Source organism: Phragmites australis, chromosome 17, assembly GCF_958298935.1.
Source record: "Phragmites australis chromosome 17, lpPhrAust1.1, whole genome shotgun sequence".
In the NCBI taxonomy this organism is placed as follows: domain Eukaryota; kingdom Viridiplantae; phylum Streptophyta; class Magnoliopsida; order Poales; family Poaceae; genus Phragmites; species Phragmites australis.
In genome coordinates this window covers 19,849,568-19,864,190 of record NC_084937.1, presented here as the reverse complement: position 1 = coordinate 19,864,190, position 14,623 = coordinate 19,849,568, and the positions used below count along the sequence as shown (strand labels likewise).

The following is a 14,623-nucleotide window of genomic DNA, read 5'->3' as shown; positions in this document are numbered from 1 at the left end:
CTGTCAGACCACCAGGGGCCAAAACTCTCTGTACGCGGGCGGTCTGACCGCATTTCTGGCAGTCTAACCGCGACTCTTGGCGGTCTGACCGCCCATATGCCTGCAGTCTGACCGTTGTCAGCTATTTCAGCACAGTTTTCTGTTGGTAGAAACTTGTAAAATTCATAATAAATACTTTGTAACTCCAAAAACTATGAAACCAATTTTTTTGGTTTAATAATAAGATACTCTATTTATTAAAAATATCCCCAGCCATTAAATGTTGAATTAAATTTCTGAGATTAATTAATTGTGTTAAAGATTCACTGATAATTCTTCACAAGTCCAAAGTGGGTGAATCCAATATTGCTAGTTTTCTTATGACTTGTTCAACCTAGGAAAAATGTTTTCATGCATTGTGAAGCAAATTTTTATGGTATTTCATCTTATGCATATTGTGGCATGCATTGTTGCACTTTATTCATACTCATGGCATTGCACACGTTATTCTTTTTAGAGAACATCGAGCTGATGATCCAGGATAGCGAGGGAAACTTTGGGCAGCCACCTGAATAGCAAGGAAAGCATCTAACATATTGCACCCTGTCAGTTGAATTGAATGAAGTCTAAATATTGATAAATTATGCTTATGTATAGGTTTGCATATATAGGGAGTCGATGTCGGGAACAAATGGGTGGAACCTACACCAATTGCATTCTTCTACCTTGATGACTTATTCTTCCACGTTCCTTGTAGCTTTGAGATGATGTTATGTCTAGGTACAAGTTCGACTTATATGCTTAGTCATGCTTAGGTCTTTCAGTAGAAGTCAAACGACGGCGTTTTTCGTTGTTCGCGAGCATATGATTTACTTTTGTCGCACAAATACATGGTTGAGGTTGTTATGGTTGGTTGAGTGGTGAGTATGAGATGAGATGTGGGCGGTGTTAGGGGTGTCATCTGCCCTCAAGGAAAGTTCGGGGGCAGTTCGGGAAGGGAACCCAAACACCGTAGGCCGCTTGCATCGTTTAAGGCCGTCCGTCGGTACAGTTGGCTTTAGCACTTTCCTTACTCATCACATGCCGATCTAATGGTAAGGCGAGCCGAATAACTTCACAGTTGTGGCTTTGTGGGGCCTAAACATCGAGGTGTGAGCAGATGGGTTTGTAAGTGGTACTAGTTTGCTCCGAGAGTAGTTCTAGTACTGCCGTGCCGAGCGATGCATGCCGCACACGGTTGAGATTGGTTGGGAAAGGTTGACACGGGTACCCCCTTGTGTGCACTTTAGCGGGTGGCACAAGCCTTATGGTCCTCGAGTTGTGTGGGTCCAGGAGTATCTCCCTGCAGGGTGTAAAAACAGTTCGAACTGCCGTGCTCGCGGTCATGAGCATGCTATGGTTTCATTTGTATCGGTCGTAGAGTTCTCGCTTGTGGATGATGGTTCGGATATGTAGTTTGTGGTTCGGAAATTTGGGAGGTGGTCAAGATGGCACTTGTTATACATTGATACTATTGTGGTTACAGTTTCATATGATCAGTTGGTAGTTGCAGGGTAATTTCATATATGTTGGTTAAGTTAGTTACTCACACATATGTCTAGGTTGCTTACCGCTTTAATTAACTTAGCCGCATGTTTATATTCTTGCTAACAGCTCAATGCATAATCCTTAGAGTCGGGATATTATATACCCATATTGTGTAAGTCTTACGAGTACCTTCGTACTCAGGGTGCTGCCCTTAAGTTGATGCAGGTACTCCGGCTGCTGAGGAAGGGGCGGTGTTCGGCTACTTTGTGCCTGCCGATCTGGGTGGCGGGCAGGAGTAGGGCATCCTACTCCGAAGCTCGAGCTTTTGGAGTGGAGCCTAAAGGCATGTGGCTCCACTCTCTTTTGTTGTCTAGTTTATTCTTTTCGCTACGTAGATCTTTGGATAGTTAAGAGTTGAGGGGTTTTTGTCTCCTCCTAGCTCGCTTTTGTTATAAATTATTGGAATCAGTTGCTTGCTTAATTTTTCTAATATAAATGTTTATTATTTGCTCTTTATTAAGCTATGTTGTGATGTACTATGTTGGAGGCATGTGTTCCTATCCTTGGTCATAAAACACGTGTCGGGACTACCGGAACAGAATTCTGGTTAATCGTCGAGATTGGATTATGAATAATGATCCTCCTGATGATTAATTAGAATACTGTTTGGAAGGTTCCTAACAAATATTTAGTTAAGTCTGAATTTCAATGTAACCTCAAATTTGTGATATGTTTGGAGGAGAAGACGGCTACCAAATCCTGACTTTGCTTCAGGATGCAGCCAGTATACATGTAAATCCCTTAGAGGGATGAGCACATTAGTGACAGGTGAGAACTTCACATGTTAGTAAGGATATAGATAATGATGGGTTAATTTATGACCTGTCACTAATGATCGAATCCCAAGACGGAGAGACTCGATCATTAGTGGCAGGTCGTATCTATATCCTGTCACTAATTATATGTTTATAAATAACGGGCCCAAAAACCCTAGCCTCCAATTTACACATCCTAAGCTTCCTCCTCGCTACCGCACCCACCGCCCAGCTCCTCTAATCTAGTGTCGTCTATGGTTGTCAATGACAAGGACCTATCATCGTTGCCCTCGGTGCCAGCCCACGACAATGAATACATCGATTGCAACCTCTTGAAGATGGAGGTGGAGGAGGAGTATGAGAAGGATAAAGCGATTTTCAATGACGAGGTGATCGCTCGCGCTGTCCATGAGGCAGAACTCATCAGTGAAGCTGAGGGAACAGCAGAGGCCATCATCAGTGACGAGGCCATCACACACCTCTTGGCGAAGGAGGTGTAGATGGGTGGCGATTCCGACACCAACAACGGCGAGGAGGAGGAGGAGGAGATGGGAGGTGACTCTATCACTGACGAGGAGGAGGAGGAGGAGGAGGAGATGGGAGGTGACTCTGACATGACCAACGGCGATGAGGAGATAGGCGAATCGTAGTCCGTTACTTACCTTGGTTTATGGTGGTAATCCGAATTTAGCAATTTGGATTTAGCACCCTCCTTGTGTAGTCTGGATGGGTATTTTTCTTGTAATCCGGACCTTCTTTTTTAGTGATGAACTTACTTATCCTAAATTAATGAAGAGATCAATTAATTGGAAAATTGTGTTAAATTGAGAATGCAAGTGAGACAGCTAATAGATTACATTTTTCTCATCATCGGATTATCCTGCTACCAAATCCTGACTTTGCTTTAGGATGCAGCCAATTTTCATGTAAAAAGATGGATGATCACATTAGTGACAGGTGATAACGTCACGCGTCACTAAAGAGGTCATTAGTGACGGGTGAATTTACCACCCGTCACTAATTACCAAGTCTCAGTGATGGGGTGGTAAATCCACCCATCATTGTGACCCAATCATTAGTGATGGGTTGTAAATTCACCCGTCACTAATGATATGTTTATGAATAACGGGCACAAGAACCCTAGCTTCTGATTTTCCTAAGTCCCGCTGCGCTTTCCGCGCATTCCTCCTTGCCTCCTTCTCCCGGTCGTCCCCGAGGCCTCCGCCATCTCCCTGCCATCCCCATCCCCCTCCCCGACGTCGTCTTCCCCTGTGCCTTCATGCCTGACTACCCTGACGACGAGGAGCCCACACCGCCATCGCCTCCTCCCCGACACCGAGGAGCCCGTGCCACCGTGCTCTGTCATCGTCCTCATCTGTCGAGGTAGGCCTCTTGTCATCCCCTCCTCACTGACGCCTACCGCTATCGTCCTCATTCACCATTGTGAGTTACTTCTGTGCATTCTGCCATACTTTGTGTGCTTGGGGTGAATGCAAATGGTATGCCGGATTATATTACTAGATGATGACAGCAGCTCAGTGAGGTTGTGTGATAGCGTAGTCTACTTAGGTACGACAATATGAACTTAGCAGTTTAGCACAATTGAATTAGGTTCGCTGTTATCTTACCCATTTCACACTTACTATTGGATACTTAAACTCTACATGTTCCTAATGTTGACCCTTGACTTGTGATTTCTATGTAGTATTTATGGTAATATAGGAGATAGAGGGTATGTGAATCGATGGTTAGTAGTTTAGCACAACCATGTTGAATTTTTGCTTTTCAATATGCATAAATATGGAGGCTACAGTGCATGCTGTTCTTGGGAATGATATAAGAATTAAGAGTGCGCTGTCACACATACCGATGATATGAGATAGCTAATTTGGCATTTGGATGGCGACATCAGTCGTAACCCGCTTTCTGAGAGTAAAACTTGATAAAATAAACATGATCTTGATGTTTATATGCTTGGCATATGGAATTTCCATGTTTACCTATTTTTATTCTTGCTTATGTTCTGTCCTAACAGCACACATTAATTCTTATTCTTGTTTATCTGCTGTTTTATATTCTTGTCACTGATGTATGCATATTGCACAACAAGTTCATGATGGTTAAAAATAAATTTGTAAGAAAATCCCAAAAATGAATTTAGGGTCATCTCCCATTCAGGAGTGTTTGATTATAAATATGACTTGCAACTCGTCATATTTATAAGAAGATGCTCCCGAATTGTCCATGTACTTTGGACAGTTCGAGGATGTGTGGCCCGATTAGTAGGTTTATGTGCTCTTGTATGGTTCTAGAGAGAATTTTGGTGGCGTCTTCCTGTTATTCTCCGAATACATACCTTCTCGGCTCGTTGTCGAGACGTGCATTTGGAGAACAGTGAGGAGGTGCTACCAAAATTTTCTCCAGAACCGTATAAGAGCATAGAAACCTACTCGGGCCACATATCCTAGAATGGGATTAGGACCTATCTTTGCCTATTAGAAATTAAGTAGGATCCTTTGCTTTAGATAAGAAATACATCATAAATCCATATAAAAGTGAATATAATTACTAAGACTTATACAATTGTATCTACATATTTAGATCTACTAGATGTCTGCCAACGAGTCATCGAGATCCTCTGATGAAGCACAAGTTCCCAGTCAGACATCTGCGCAACTAGGTCCCAATGGAGCAACAGTATGAAAGATTACCGTCATGGAAATCGATCATGACGGCGTGCCTATGGAGAAAAAGGCCCTGCAGATGTTGTGAAAGCTTGCAGGCCTTAATGCTTGGGAGAGGGTGCCATTGACCCTACAGAAGTTCAATGACCTCACTGTGGATCAAAAGAACGCCTTGTTCAATGATGGTGTCAATACGTTTCTGGAGTTCCCGGAGAACATGAAGGCGAATGCTTGCAGGGCTGCTATGAAAATGATCGCCAAACTTTGGAGAAGCCACAAGGGCAAGCTTGTGAACGAGTATATGGCAAAAGAGTTGGAGCCCTTCAGTAAGTACCCATATATTAAAAGAGAGGATTGGGAAGCTTTTGTGACACTGAAGAGCTCTGAGACGTTCCAAACAGAGAGTTCAGCAAAGAAGCAGCTTTGGGCAAAGAACAAGCAGAATTACAACCTGGGCACAAGTGAGTACGTGGGGAAAATGTATAAATGGCAGGCGTAGGATGCAAAGTTAGCCAACAAAGGCCGTGAGAATCCTTGGTTGCAATTCCCGATATGATCGCAATCGTATTTGCGCGTGAAGGGTACGCTGTCAGATAGTGGAGAAATCACCTTCAAATCTAGTGAAACCGAGACAGTTGCTCAAAAGATGAAAGAAATAGCAGCCTACTCCTCCGAAAGTTCATTCACCAAGGTCAAGGAACATGACGTGCTCTCCACCGTGCTGGAAAACCCTGAGCACCCAGGTCACGTTCGAGGCTTGTCCAGTTCCCAGGGCTAGAAGTTAGGCTTCCCCGAGGACATTGGTATGTATAAGAAGAGGAAGAGGTTGGTCCCAATAGATGTGGAAGCATTGACCTAGTCAATCAAGGAGATCGTTTATCAAGATGTCATGCAAAGGTTTGCGGCACAGGGAGTCGTAATTCCTAGTGCTTTACATTGTAATCCCTTTCAAACTAGATGTTCATTAATTATTACCACTAAATTCTCTAACCTAACTAATTTCTTATCTATACACACTTGATACAAGAAACGAGGAAGAAGGCGCCCTTCGGATTCCCTGACCTCCAAAATTTGATGATTTCTTTGATGGAACAACAAAGGGAATTCGTTGTGGAATATGTGGCTAGGGCAATGAGCCACTTTTCAAAGAGGGAATACTTGATGGCCACCCACAACACGGGTGGCCATTGGATCTTACTTGTCATTGCCCCCAAGTGGAACTTAGTCTGGTACCTCGATTCATGAAGACCAGTGGTGGGACCTAAAGGCGAACAGGGACAACATGACTATACTTTCGTCAAACAAATCCTTGACGAGTAAGCTCTTCATGACTTAGGTTACATATTGAACTTTTCAAACTTACACCAAATGTTGACTATTGGATCCCTCTTAGCATGTAGGGCTTTTGACATGTATATGCGCTATAATCCAAAGTACGATCCGAAGGAGCCCCGCACACTGAAACATAAGACCGTCTTCACGATAAGTGCCAGTAGACATATTTGCAAATACTCTACTACTATATTTTTTCCTTTCGAACTGATGATTTTTTCCCTCTCTAGTGTCACCAACAACCACCGGGCAACTCCTACGATTCTATGTTGCGTGTCACATTCTGCTATTCATGGCGACAAAGGATATGAAATCTCCAAATGTAAGATAATTGCATAGTCTTTTCATAGCTTTTTTATTCATTACAAATATCATATGATAAAATGATTTTGCTCGCGCTAATTGCATACTTTTTCCATAACTGCTTTCATTCAGCAGGAATTCAGCTTACCAGACGGCAACATCGAGAAGTCTACACTCTCCAACATTCAAGCATGGATCGCCTTGTTCTTAATGACCGAAGTCGTCTCTTCGAAAGGTGAGTTCTATTGTAGGGAGGCAGGGCTCTGACTTATGTAATTTGTGGTTGCACTTTTGACTTATGTAATTTGTAACTATCTTGATGTAATTTGTGGTTGCACTTTCGACTTATGTAATTCGAGGTTGCACTTTCAACTTATGTAATTCAAGCTCTTGATGTGGACTTGTGCCTTTGTATGTTTCAAGGAATTTTGATTATGTAATTTGTGGTTGCATATCTCGTGACCTGGTCCCTACAATGTGGGTAAATATCTTGAAATGAATGGTGATTATGGCATGAATGTATCTGGATGTGTCTTGTTTGCAGGAGAAGACGGCTGCCAAATCCTGATATTGCTTTATAATACAGCCAGGAAAAAGGTAAATCCCTTCGGGGGATGAGACTATTAGTGACGGGTGGTAAATTCACTTGTCACTAATGACCGAGTCTCAGTGACGGGTAGCTTTTGAACCCATATCTGGAACTCAGTCATGAGAGACAGGTTGAAAAGATACCCGTCACTAATGACTCATAACACCAGTGATGGGTTGTAGCTACCCGTCACTAGTTCTAGATAATTAGTAACGGGTGGTAAATACCCCCATGACTAATGACTTGGTCACTAGTGACGGGTTGTTGTTATCACCCGTCACTAATGACCGAATCCCAAAGACGGGTTGAAAATCTACCCATCACTAATGACTCAGTAACCAATGACGGATGGTAATAACGCGTCACTGATGACTCTGTCAATAGTGATGGTTTATAGTTAACACCCATCATTAATGATCGAGTCCCAGAAACAGATTGGAAAGCTACTCGTCACTGGGGATCGATAATTAGTGACGGATGATACATACACCCGTCACTAATGATGGTCATAGTGATAGGCAACATGCCTACTCAGGTTATATGAGACACATTTTAGTGACGGGTCTCAATTATGACCTATCACTGGTGATTGTCATTAGTGACAAGTTGTCCGTCACTAATGTTTTATCATTAGTGATGTAATAAAAGTGACGGGTGCCATAATTATCACTATTGACAGTTATCACTAGTCACTACTTGTTCTGGTATAGTGAAGGGTGTTAGAGTTCTTAGTGGTTGGAGGTGGATGGGGGCAAAGTGGTCGCTTTTGTTGCCCATCTCTGTCGGATTGGAGTGAAGCGTGTATTGGATGTGTGTGTCTTTGTGTAACCGTGGTTGGTTTCACTGGTCGTCCAGGTGAAAGAGCTCCTCATCGAGGAGTCCAACGTGCAGCCAGTAAACAGCCATGTGACAGTGTGCGAAGACATCCACAGGCAGTTCCATGACCTGATGAAGCTCTTTACGACCGGGGGACATGTCCCCGAGACGAATTATATTTTCGTGGTGTGGCATCTGGGGCCCTTTTCTTTTTCATATGAGCTGTAGTTGGTTGAGATGGTTTTAGATGATGATTTTTTCCTCAATCAAGCTGTGGTTGAAGTGCAGGGTGATTTTGTGGACCGTGGCTTCAACGGCCTAGAGGTTTTCACAATACTTTTGCTACTAAAAGTGAGGTATTTAGTTAGCTTTCTGCTTGGGATAGTATATTGTTTGCTCGATAGGTGCAAAGTTCAAACTTTTTGGTTCCTAGCTTCTGCCATAGCAACTGCTTCACTATTTCGCTTTGTTGGAATATAATAGAACCTCATTACTTTAGGAAAAATACATGATGAGTTTTGTTTGTAACTTTGTATGATAGAACCTCACTGTTCTAGGAAAGATACACTATGATGTTTCATAAATAATCAGAGTAGGAATAGTCTTTACTTAGACAGAACTTAGGTGGTGTTTGGTTTGACCTCTGTAAACGGCAACGCTAATGTAATCAGTATGCAGCGATATCAGTAACAGTTTGAGGAAAGGCATCTTTTGTTCGGTTTGGCTAGGTAAAGGTTTCCATTTCGATTACTGTGTTTGGTTGGGAACGAAGGTAATGCAAGCAATGCAATGCTAACATCATGAAACTAGAAGCCCGATAATTATTATACAAAAATTTCAGAAGTACATAAGAAACTAGAAAGTGCATAATCTGTACTGCAAAATTCACTCTTTTTTAGAGTGCATCTAACTCTTATGTGTGGTTTTGATAATTAATGATAATACCTATAGACTAACTATGTTATTGACAATTGTTAGTAAGATGTTCTATAGGTGATGCATGGAGGAGAGATATGCATCAAGATGAATAAGCTCTTAGTAATGCTCGGGTAAGTTAATAATAATACCTATAGACTAAAAATTATGTTGAGAATTGTTATTAGGTTATTCCATAGGAGATGCATAAAGGATGAAGCATGGATTCGTTGAAAATTACCACGAGTTGAATGAATTGCATCAAAGTTATTGAGATCTTAGTGATGCTCATAAGAGGAAAAAAAACTCATAGAAGATTAGCGATAAGTATGAATGTTAAGTTACTTGTGGAGATCGAGTAACTAAAAGTATGCTATTGTCAATATAATTTTATGGACTAATATGTGTGCTTTATGCTTAAGAGTGAGTTAGGGTTAGGATCTATAAGAAGGTATGAGTTGAATTGAAATCATATATGCTAAGAGTGAAGAACAAGCTTGGACTTCATATATGATAAAGTGAATTTATTGAAGATATCAGATACAAAATGGTTTTTTTTATGACAAGACAGTGAAGGGCAAGCAAGACTCGGCTACGATGGACCATCCGGTAGTGAGGGACAAGATAATGGATCATGTGAGGCTATGGGAAGCTATGGATGACTCGCATCAATCATTTGAAGAATCAAGAAGAAATGGAGTGAAGATTATATGGAAGTTGGCAACCCTCAAAGTTTGTAAGAAAGAAGCGGTACTTGAAAATATTCAAAGGCTCAAATTGGTTCAAACAAGTTTTATATTTGAATTTAAGTACAGGTATGCCGTATTATTAAGAGGGATGCAATGTAGAGCTAATTGTCATGTCTCATTGCTCCAGAGTTTTCTAACCAACCCAAAGTGAGAGTTAGCTTAAGGAGCCTGGTGCGAAAAGTGTGGAAGTGTCCAAATTGGGTTTTGGAGTGTTTCTATTTTGATCCACTGTTTTTGAGGTCATGCATTTAGTTGGGATGTGTAGCTCTCTGAATAAACTTTCCATACAATACAAAATCATCAAAATCGAACTTCGAGATCAAAAGTTATCACTATTTTCAGAGGGTCAGCTGTGCTAAACTCGCACACTCCGGTTTGACCCGGATACTCTAGGTTGGCCGGAGTCTTCGGGTTTAGCTCTGAACTAGGTGGTCTGTTAGGGCCTGAGTGTTTCACCCGGATACTTCGGGTTGACCCGGATACTCCGGGTGGCCGGAGTCTCCAGACTTTACTTCGACCAGGGCTCTCAGTTATGCATTCTAGTGCCAACTCGGAAACTCTAGGTCAGTAAAAAAGATGTATAACGGCTACTTTTGGGGGTTGGTATATATACCCTCTTACCCCCATTCTTTGTTGCTGCTGCTTAGGCCCGAAAGAAAACCTTGTAGATCCAAAAGAACTCCCTCCCAGTCCAATCTAGTGTGTGATTTGAGAAGAAAAGTGAGTTGGGTTGAGAGATTGCAAGTTTGAGTGCAAGTGAGCGTATCTCCCATCTTGAGCAGTTGAGTTCATCGGCGAAAAGTTCACGAAGCGTTTGTTACTCTTAGAGCTTAGAGCTCCTAAGCTGCTAGGAATTGCCAGCGTGCAGCCAAGGTTATAGTGTGCCACAAAAAATTTGTGAAGGCTTTGATTTTATCTCCAGATGGGAGAAATCAAGAGTGGAAAGCCAAGCTCAAGTGTGACCGAGCTTTTAGAGGAAAAGGGTTGAGAGAGACCCTGCTCAAGTGTGACCGAGCCTCTTAATGGAGACGTAGGAACCTCGAGAGGAGGTGTCCGAACTTCGGGAAACAAATCTTGTGTCTTCTCTCTTGTATCTTTGTTCTTGAGTTCTTGCTCAATATTTATGCATATTGCTCGATCTATTTGTTCGTGTGAAATTGATTATAGGTATTCCGTAGATCTACTTAGATCACTTAAAATACACGACTTCATTTGGTTTGAGCTAGAACACTTTAGACGCACTTTAGTTTCAGTTTCAAATTCTTACTGTGCTGAACCCGGAGTATCCGGGTTTTTCGATTAGAGTTTTGTTGCATATATCTTGCTAGAATTGAATAATTTTTATCACCCTAGGATTGTAACTTTCACATCATTTTATGGTAATTATGCACTAGTTGAGCCTAACATATTTAGGATTTTCACTTGTGAAAAATTCGTTAGTTTATTTTCTGCTGCAAGTTTAGGCCAACAGTAAAAGGGGATGATTTTTTAAAAAAACACCTATTAACCCCCCCTCTAGGTGACATCATTATCCTTTCAATTGGTATCAGAGTCAAGTCTCTCTTTTAGGGGTTCACCGTCTAGAGAGTAAAGATGTCTACTAGTGGATTAGTGCGTATAGAACCACTTCTATAAGATGGCGCTAATTATATTGAGTGGAGTATTCGCATGCATCATAATTTTCGAACCATGTGTCCTTAAATAAAACGAGTTGTAGATATGAGCATTTCTCCTCCTAGTGATAAACTCTTATCAGTTGAAGAGGAAGATTAATGCATATATCTCAATGCTCAAGCCACTAATGCTTTATTTAATGCTTTGAGTACAGATGTGGTTGAATCTATCTTGCCGCTTGAAGGCGCTCATCTCATTTAGACTACTCTTAAAGAAAGATATGACAAGTCCAAATGTGATGTAAAAGAACTTCTTCTAGAGACGTCATTTGAGAAATGCTCTACTTCATTATTACATCATGAAGAGCACCAAATAACTTCCTACCTTGTCCAAGAGGATGTCACTTTATTATCCACCTCACCAATTGACAAATCTGAGCAAGGTAAATGATATGGTGAGTGGGATTAGTAAGTGTTCAAACCTTCCTTTGGACTTTGACAACACTACTAGTAAAAATTCTATATCCACTAGTGTTCTTAACCCTTGCATATCATCTAGTGTAAAAATACCTATTTATCATGATGATATGGTCAATTGTCCTCATTGTAATATATCTATTTCTATTAGTATTTGTGAGAATAATATTTTGAAGAAAATAGAAGCTTACTTGAGACAATGTTAAGTGGAAAGACCTCAAGAAAAATCAAGAAGAAAGGTCCATCTAAAAGAATATCAAGGAGGACGTGCTATACATGTCATCAATATGGACATTATAGTATGGATTGTCCTCAATTTGAATGTGAAGCATCCACTTCTCTAAAGTGCTCATTCCCTCACACCGATTCTCTATTGTGCCTTATGGCAAAAGGTAAAAAGAAAACAGTAAATGAGGATAATCGTATCAATGTTAGTTTTAGTGCTAGTGATAGTGATAAGCTCGGGTTTGATCTTTTGAGCAAAAAGGATATGTCTAAAATGATCAAATTCATACGTATAATAGAAGGCCACGAGGAAATCCTCAAGAGGCAAGAGGAATTCCTCATTAAGAAAATAGAAGAACTTAAGACCTTAAATAAGAAATATGAAAAACTTCAAGATTCCATAGTTTGTTATCTAATCTTTATGAGGATCTTAAAGTTAAGCATATTTCTTTGATTGATAAATTAGATGCTATGCCTCTAGTGATAAGCTTGAGTTCCTATTTGGGATCAAGGTTGACCCCTATCTTGACTGTCCTAGCTAGTTCATATGGTCGAGGGGCACTGCCTTGATGCCACTACCAACCTTTTTGTCCTTGGCACCATCGTTGGTATCACCCTTGGCGGTGTCGTCAGACTTGGAGGCATCCATGAGTCTCACGAGCTTGGAGTCCTTGACCTTGGCGTGGCGACTTGATGCTTCTGAAGCTTGGACTCCACGCCTCTTGAGGTAGTTGTCGTTCGATAAAATTGTTCGACCATATTTAGGCTCTGCTTGTCACACTTGACTGTTTCATGTTGATCACACTTGATGGTTAAGACCTCTTTAGGGCCTGGGATCTTGAACGCCTGGTATGCATATTGCACTATGACCATGAACCTGTCTAGAATTGAGCGGCCTAGGATCACATTATACACTATGTCGAAGTCCGCATCATCAAAGGTTAGCTTCTCTATGCAGAAATTATCTGGCTTGCCGAACGTGATCGGCAACTCTATTTGGCCAAGGGGCATGGTTGATGAGTTTGGAGTTATATCGTGAAAGGCTCAGCTCCTGCTTTGTGCTTCGACCTTTGGATTTCCATCTTACATAACGTCTTAGCGAAGTTGAGGTTGAGCGAACTACCCCTATCGACCAAGGTTCTGAACACCTTGATGTTGAGGATAGTACATTGAACCACAACTGGATACTGACCTAGGTGTGGAACCGCAGCTGGGTGGTCAGCTTGATCCAAGGTGATCACAACTTTCGACCACTTGAGGTAATAGGGAGGCCCAGTCAAAGCCAAGTTGACCTCCCTTTCAATCGCCTTGTACTGTCTCTTGGACTCATACGAGGCGGATCCTTTGAAGATGTGTGTCAGGTTTTGGCCGGTCCCATTTTATTGTGATATTCTGCAATAGCAGTCTTAAGCTTATCTTCGAGCTTCTTGTTGATAACGTGACACTCGTCAAAGTCATGCTGGTTGGTCTGATGGATGGGACACCACTTCCCGCCACCACGGTGCATGCCCTTGTTTTCTCCGGTGTTGCGCAACTTGCTCATATCGATCGCGATTACAGTCATGTCTGGACCCTTGCGCTTATCACTGGGTTTGTTCTTCTTTCCATCATGGTTTGAAGAATCAGGCTTGTCATTGCCAGACTGAGGGTTTTTGGCATGTGCCTAGGCTTCAGCTCGCTTTGCACACTTGTCAGCCAGCTTGAAGAGTTCTTTGACCGTGTGGATCTTTCAGGTACCCAGTTTCCCGACCAGATCTCTATCCTTGATACCCCTTTTGAAGGTGATGATGACCGACCCATCGAAGATGTCTGGAATCATATTACTCCTATCACTAAAAGTCCGAATGAAGTCCCAAAGAGATTAGTCCTTGCCTTGGTTCAACTGATGAAGATCGTCTTTCATTCTCGGGTGCTCGAACGTACCCTGGAAGTTGGCGATGAACTGATCCTTCAGCTCAGCTCACGATCAGATCAAGCTAAGCAGCAAGTTCAGCAACCAAGAGCTTGCTGGTCCATCGAGGGTGGTTAATAGGTAATTATCCATCACCTTGTTGTCACCATCAGCTACTTGAATAACAGTGGTGTAGATCTGTAACCACTCGTTGGGGTTGAGCTTCCCATCGTACATCTGGATTGGACCCACTTTGAACTTCTTGGGCCACCATATTAATCGAAGCTCAAGTGCAAAAGCTTCATAGCCTCTATAGAATTCTTAAAGAGGAGATGAGGGAGGACTACCATGCCTATTCCTTCAGACAGGGGAGTCACGTCGACTATCAGGTCCTGGAAATCTATGGTCATTGTACCAACGATCATCCTTCAGACAGTGGTTGTCTATCACTTTTCATAGATTATGAATATCGTGAGGGATGTGATTCCTCAAGTCTTCTTGTCTTCTACGCCTATGGATAGGACAGTTAGAGTTTGGCCCACAGGACTATGTTCGAGCTCGACCACCTGAGCTTCCTGTTTGCGAACCCTCGACTCAGGGATGTCTGTGCATGTGGTCCCCTCGAACCAGAACCTTGCCGGCTGGGGTGCCTAGAGTTGCTAGGGTTGTTTACTCGAGCAACCTGGATTTGGGCCGCATCGAGCATAG

The 14,623-nt window shown here is 42.1% G+C and overlaps 2 protein-coding genes across 2 annotated transcripts in view; one reads left to right on the top strand and one right to left on the bottom strand.

The window, feature by feature from the left end:
* Positions 1 to 8,743, top strand: part of LOC133896952 (phytochrome-associated serine/threonine-protein phosphatase-like) — a 31,050-nt gene extending 22,307 nt beyond the window's left edge. The window contains exons 2-4 of the mRNA XM_062337573.1: positions 8,085 to 8,231; positions 8,334 to 8,429; positions 8,717 to 8,743. Of these exons, the coding sequence (XP_062193557.1) occupies positions 8,085 to 8,231; positions 8,334 to 8,429; positions 8,717 to 8,743 (270 nt within the window). The remainder of the gene's footprint in view (positions 1 to 8,084; positions 8,232 to 8,333; positions 8,430 to 8,716) is intronic.
* Positions 8,744 to 12,562: 3,819 nt separating this feature from the next.
* LOC133896951 (uncharacterized) lies at positions 12,563 to 13,035 on the bottom strand. The gene is made up of 2 exons (XM_062337572.1): positions 12,844 to 13,035; positions 12,563 to 12,745 (listed from the first exon to the last, which is right to left on the bottom strand). Exons 1-2 carry the CDS (start codon positions 13,033 to 13,035, stop codon positions 12,563 to 12,565), a joined length of 375 nt encoding a protein of 124 aa, XP_062193556.1.
* Positions 13,036 to 14,623: the final 1,588 nt, after the last annotated feature.

Bases quoted from the DNA above. Each gene is read 5' to 3' on its own strand.
- LOC133896951 (XM_062337572.1), bottom strand. From the start codon at position 13,035: ATGCCCCTTGGCCAAATAGAGTTGCCGATCACGTTCGGCAAGCCAGAT. The intron at 12,746-12,843 runs GTCTTAACCATC...AACTACCTCAAG, and splicing joins AGATCCCAGGCCCTAAAGAG to AGGCGTGGAGTCCAAGCTTC.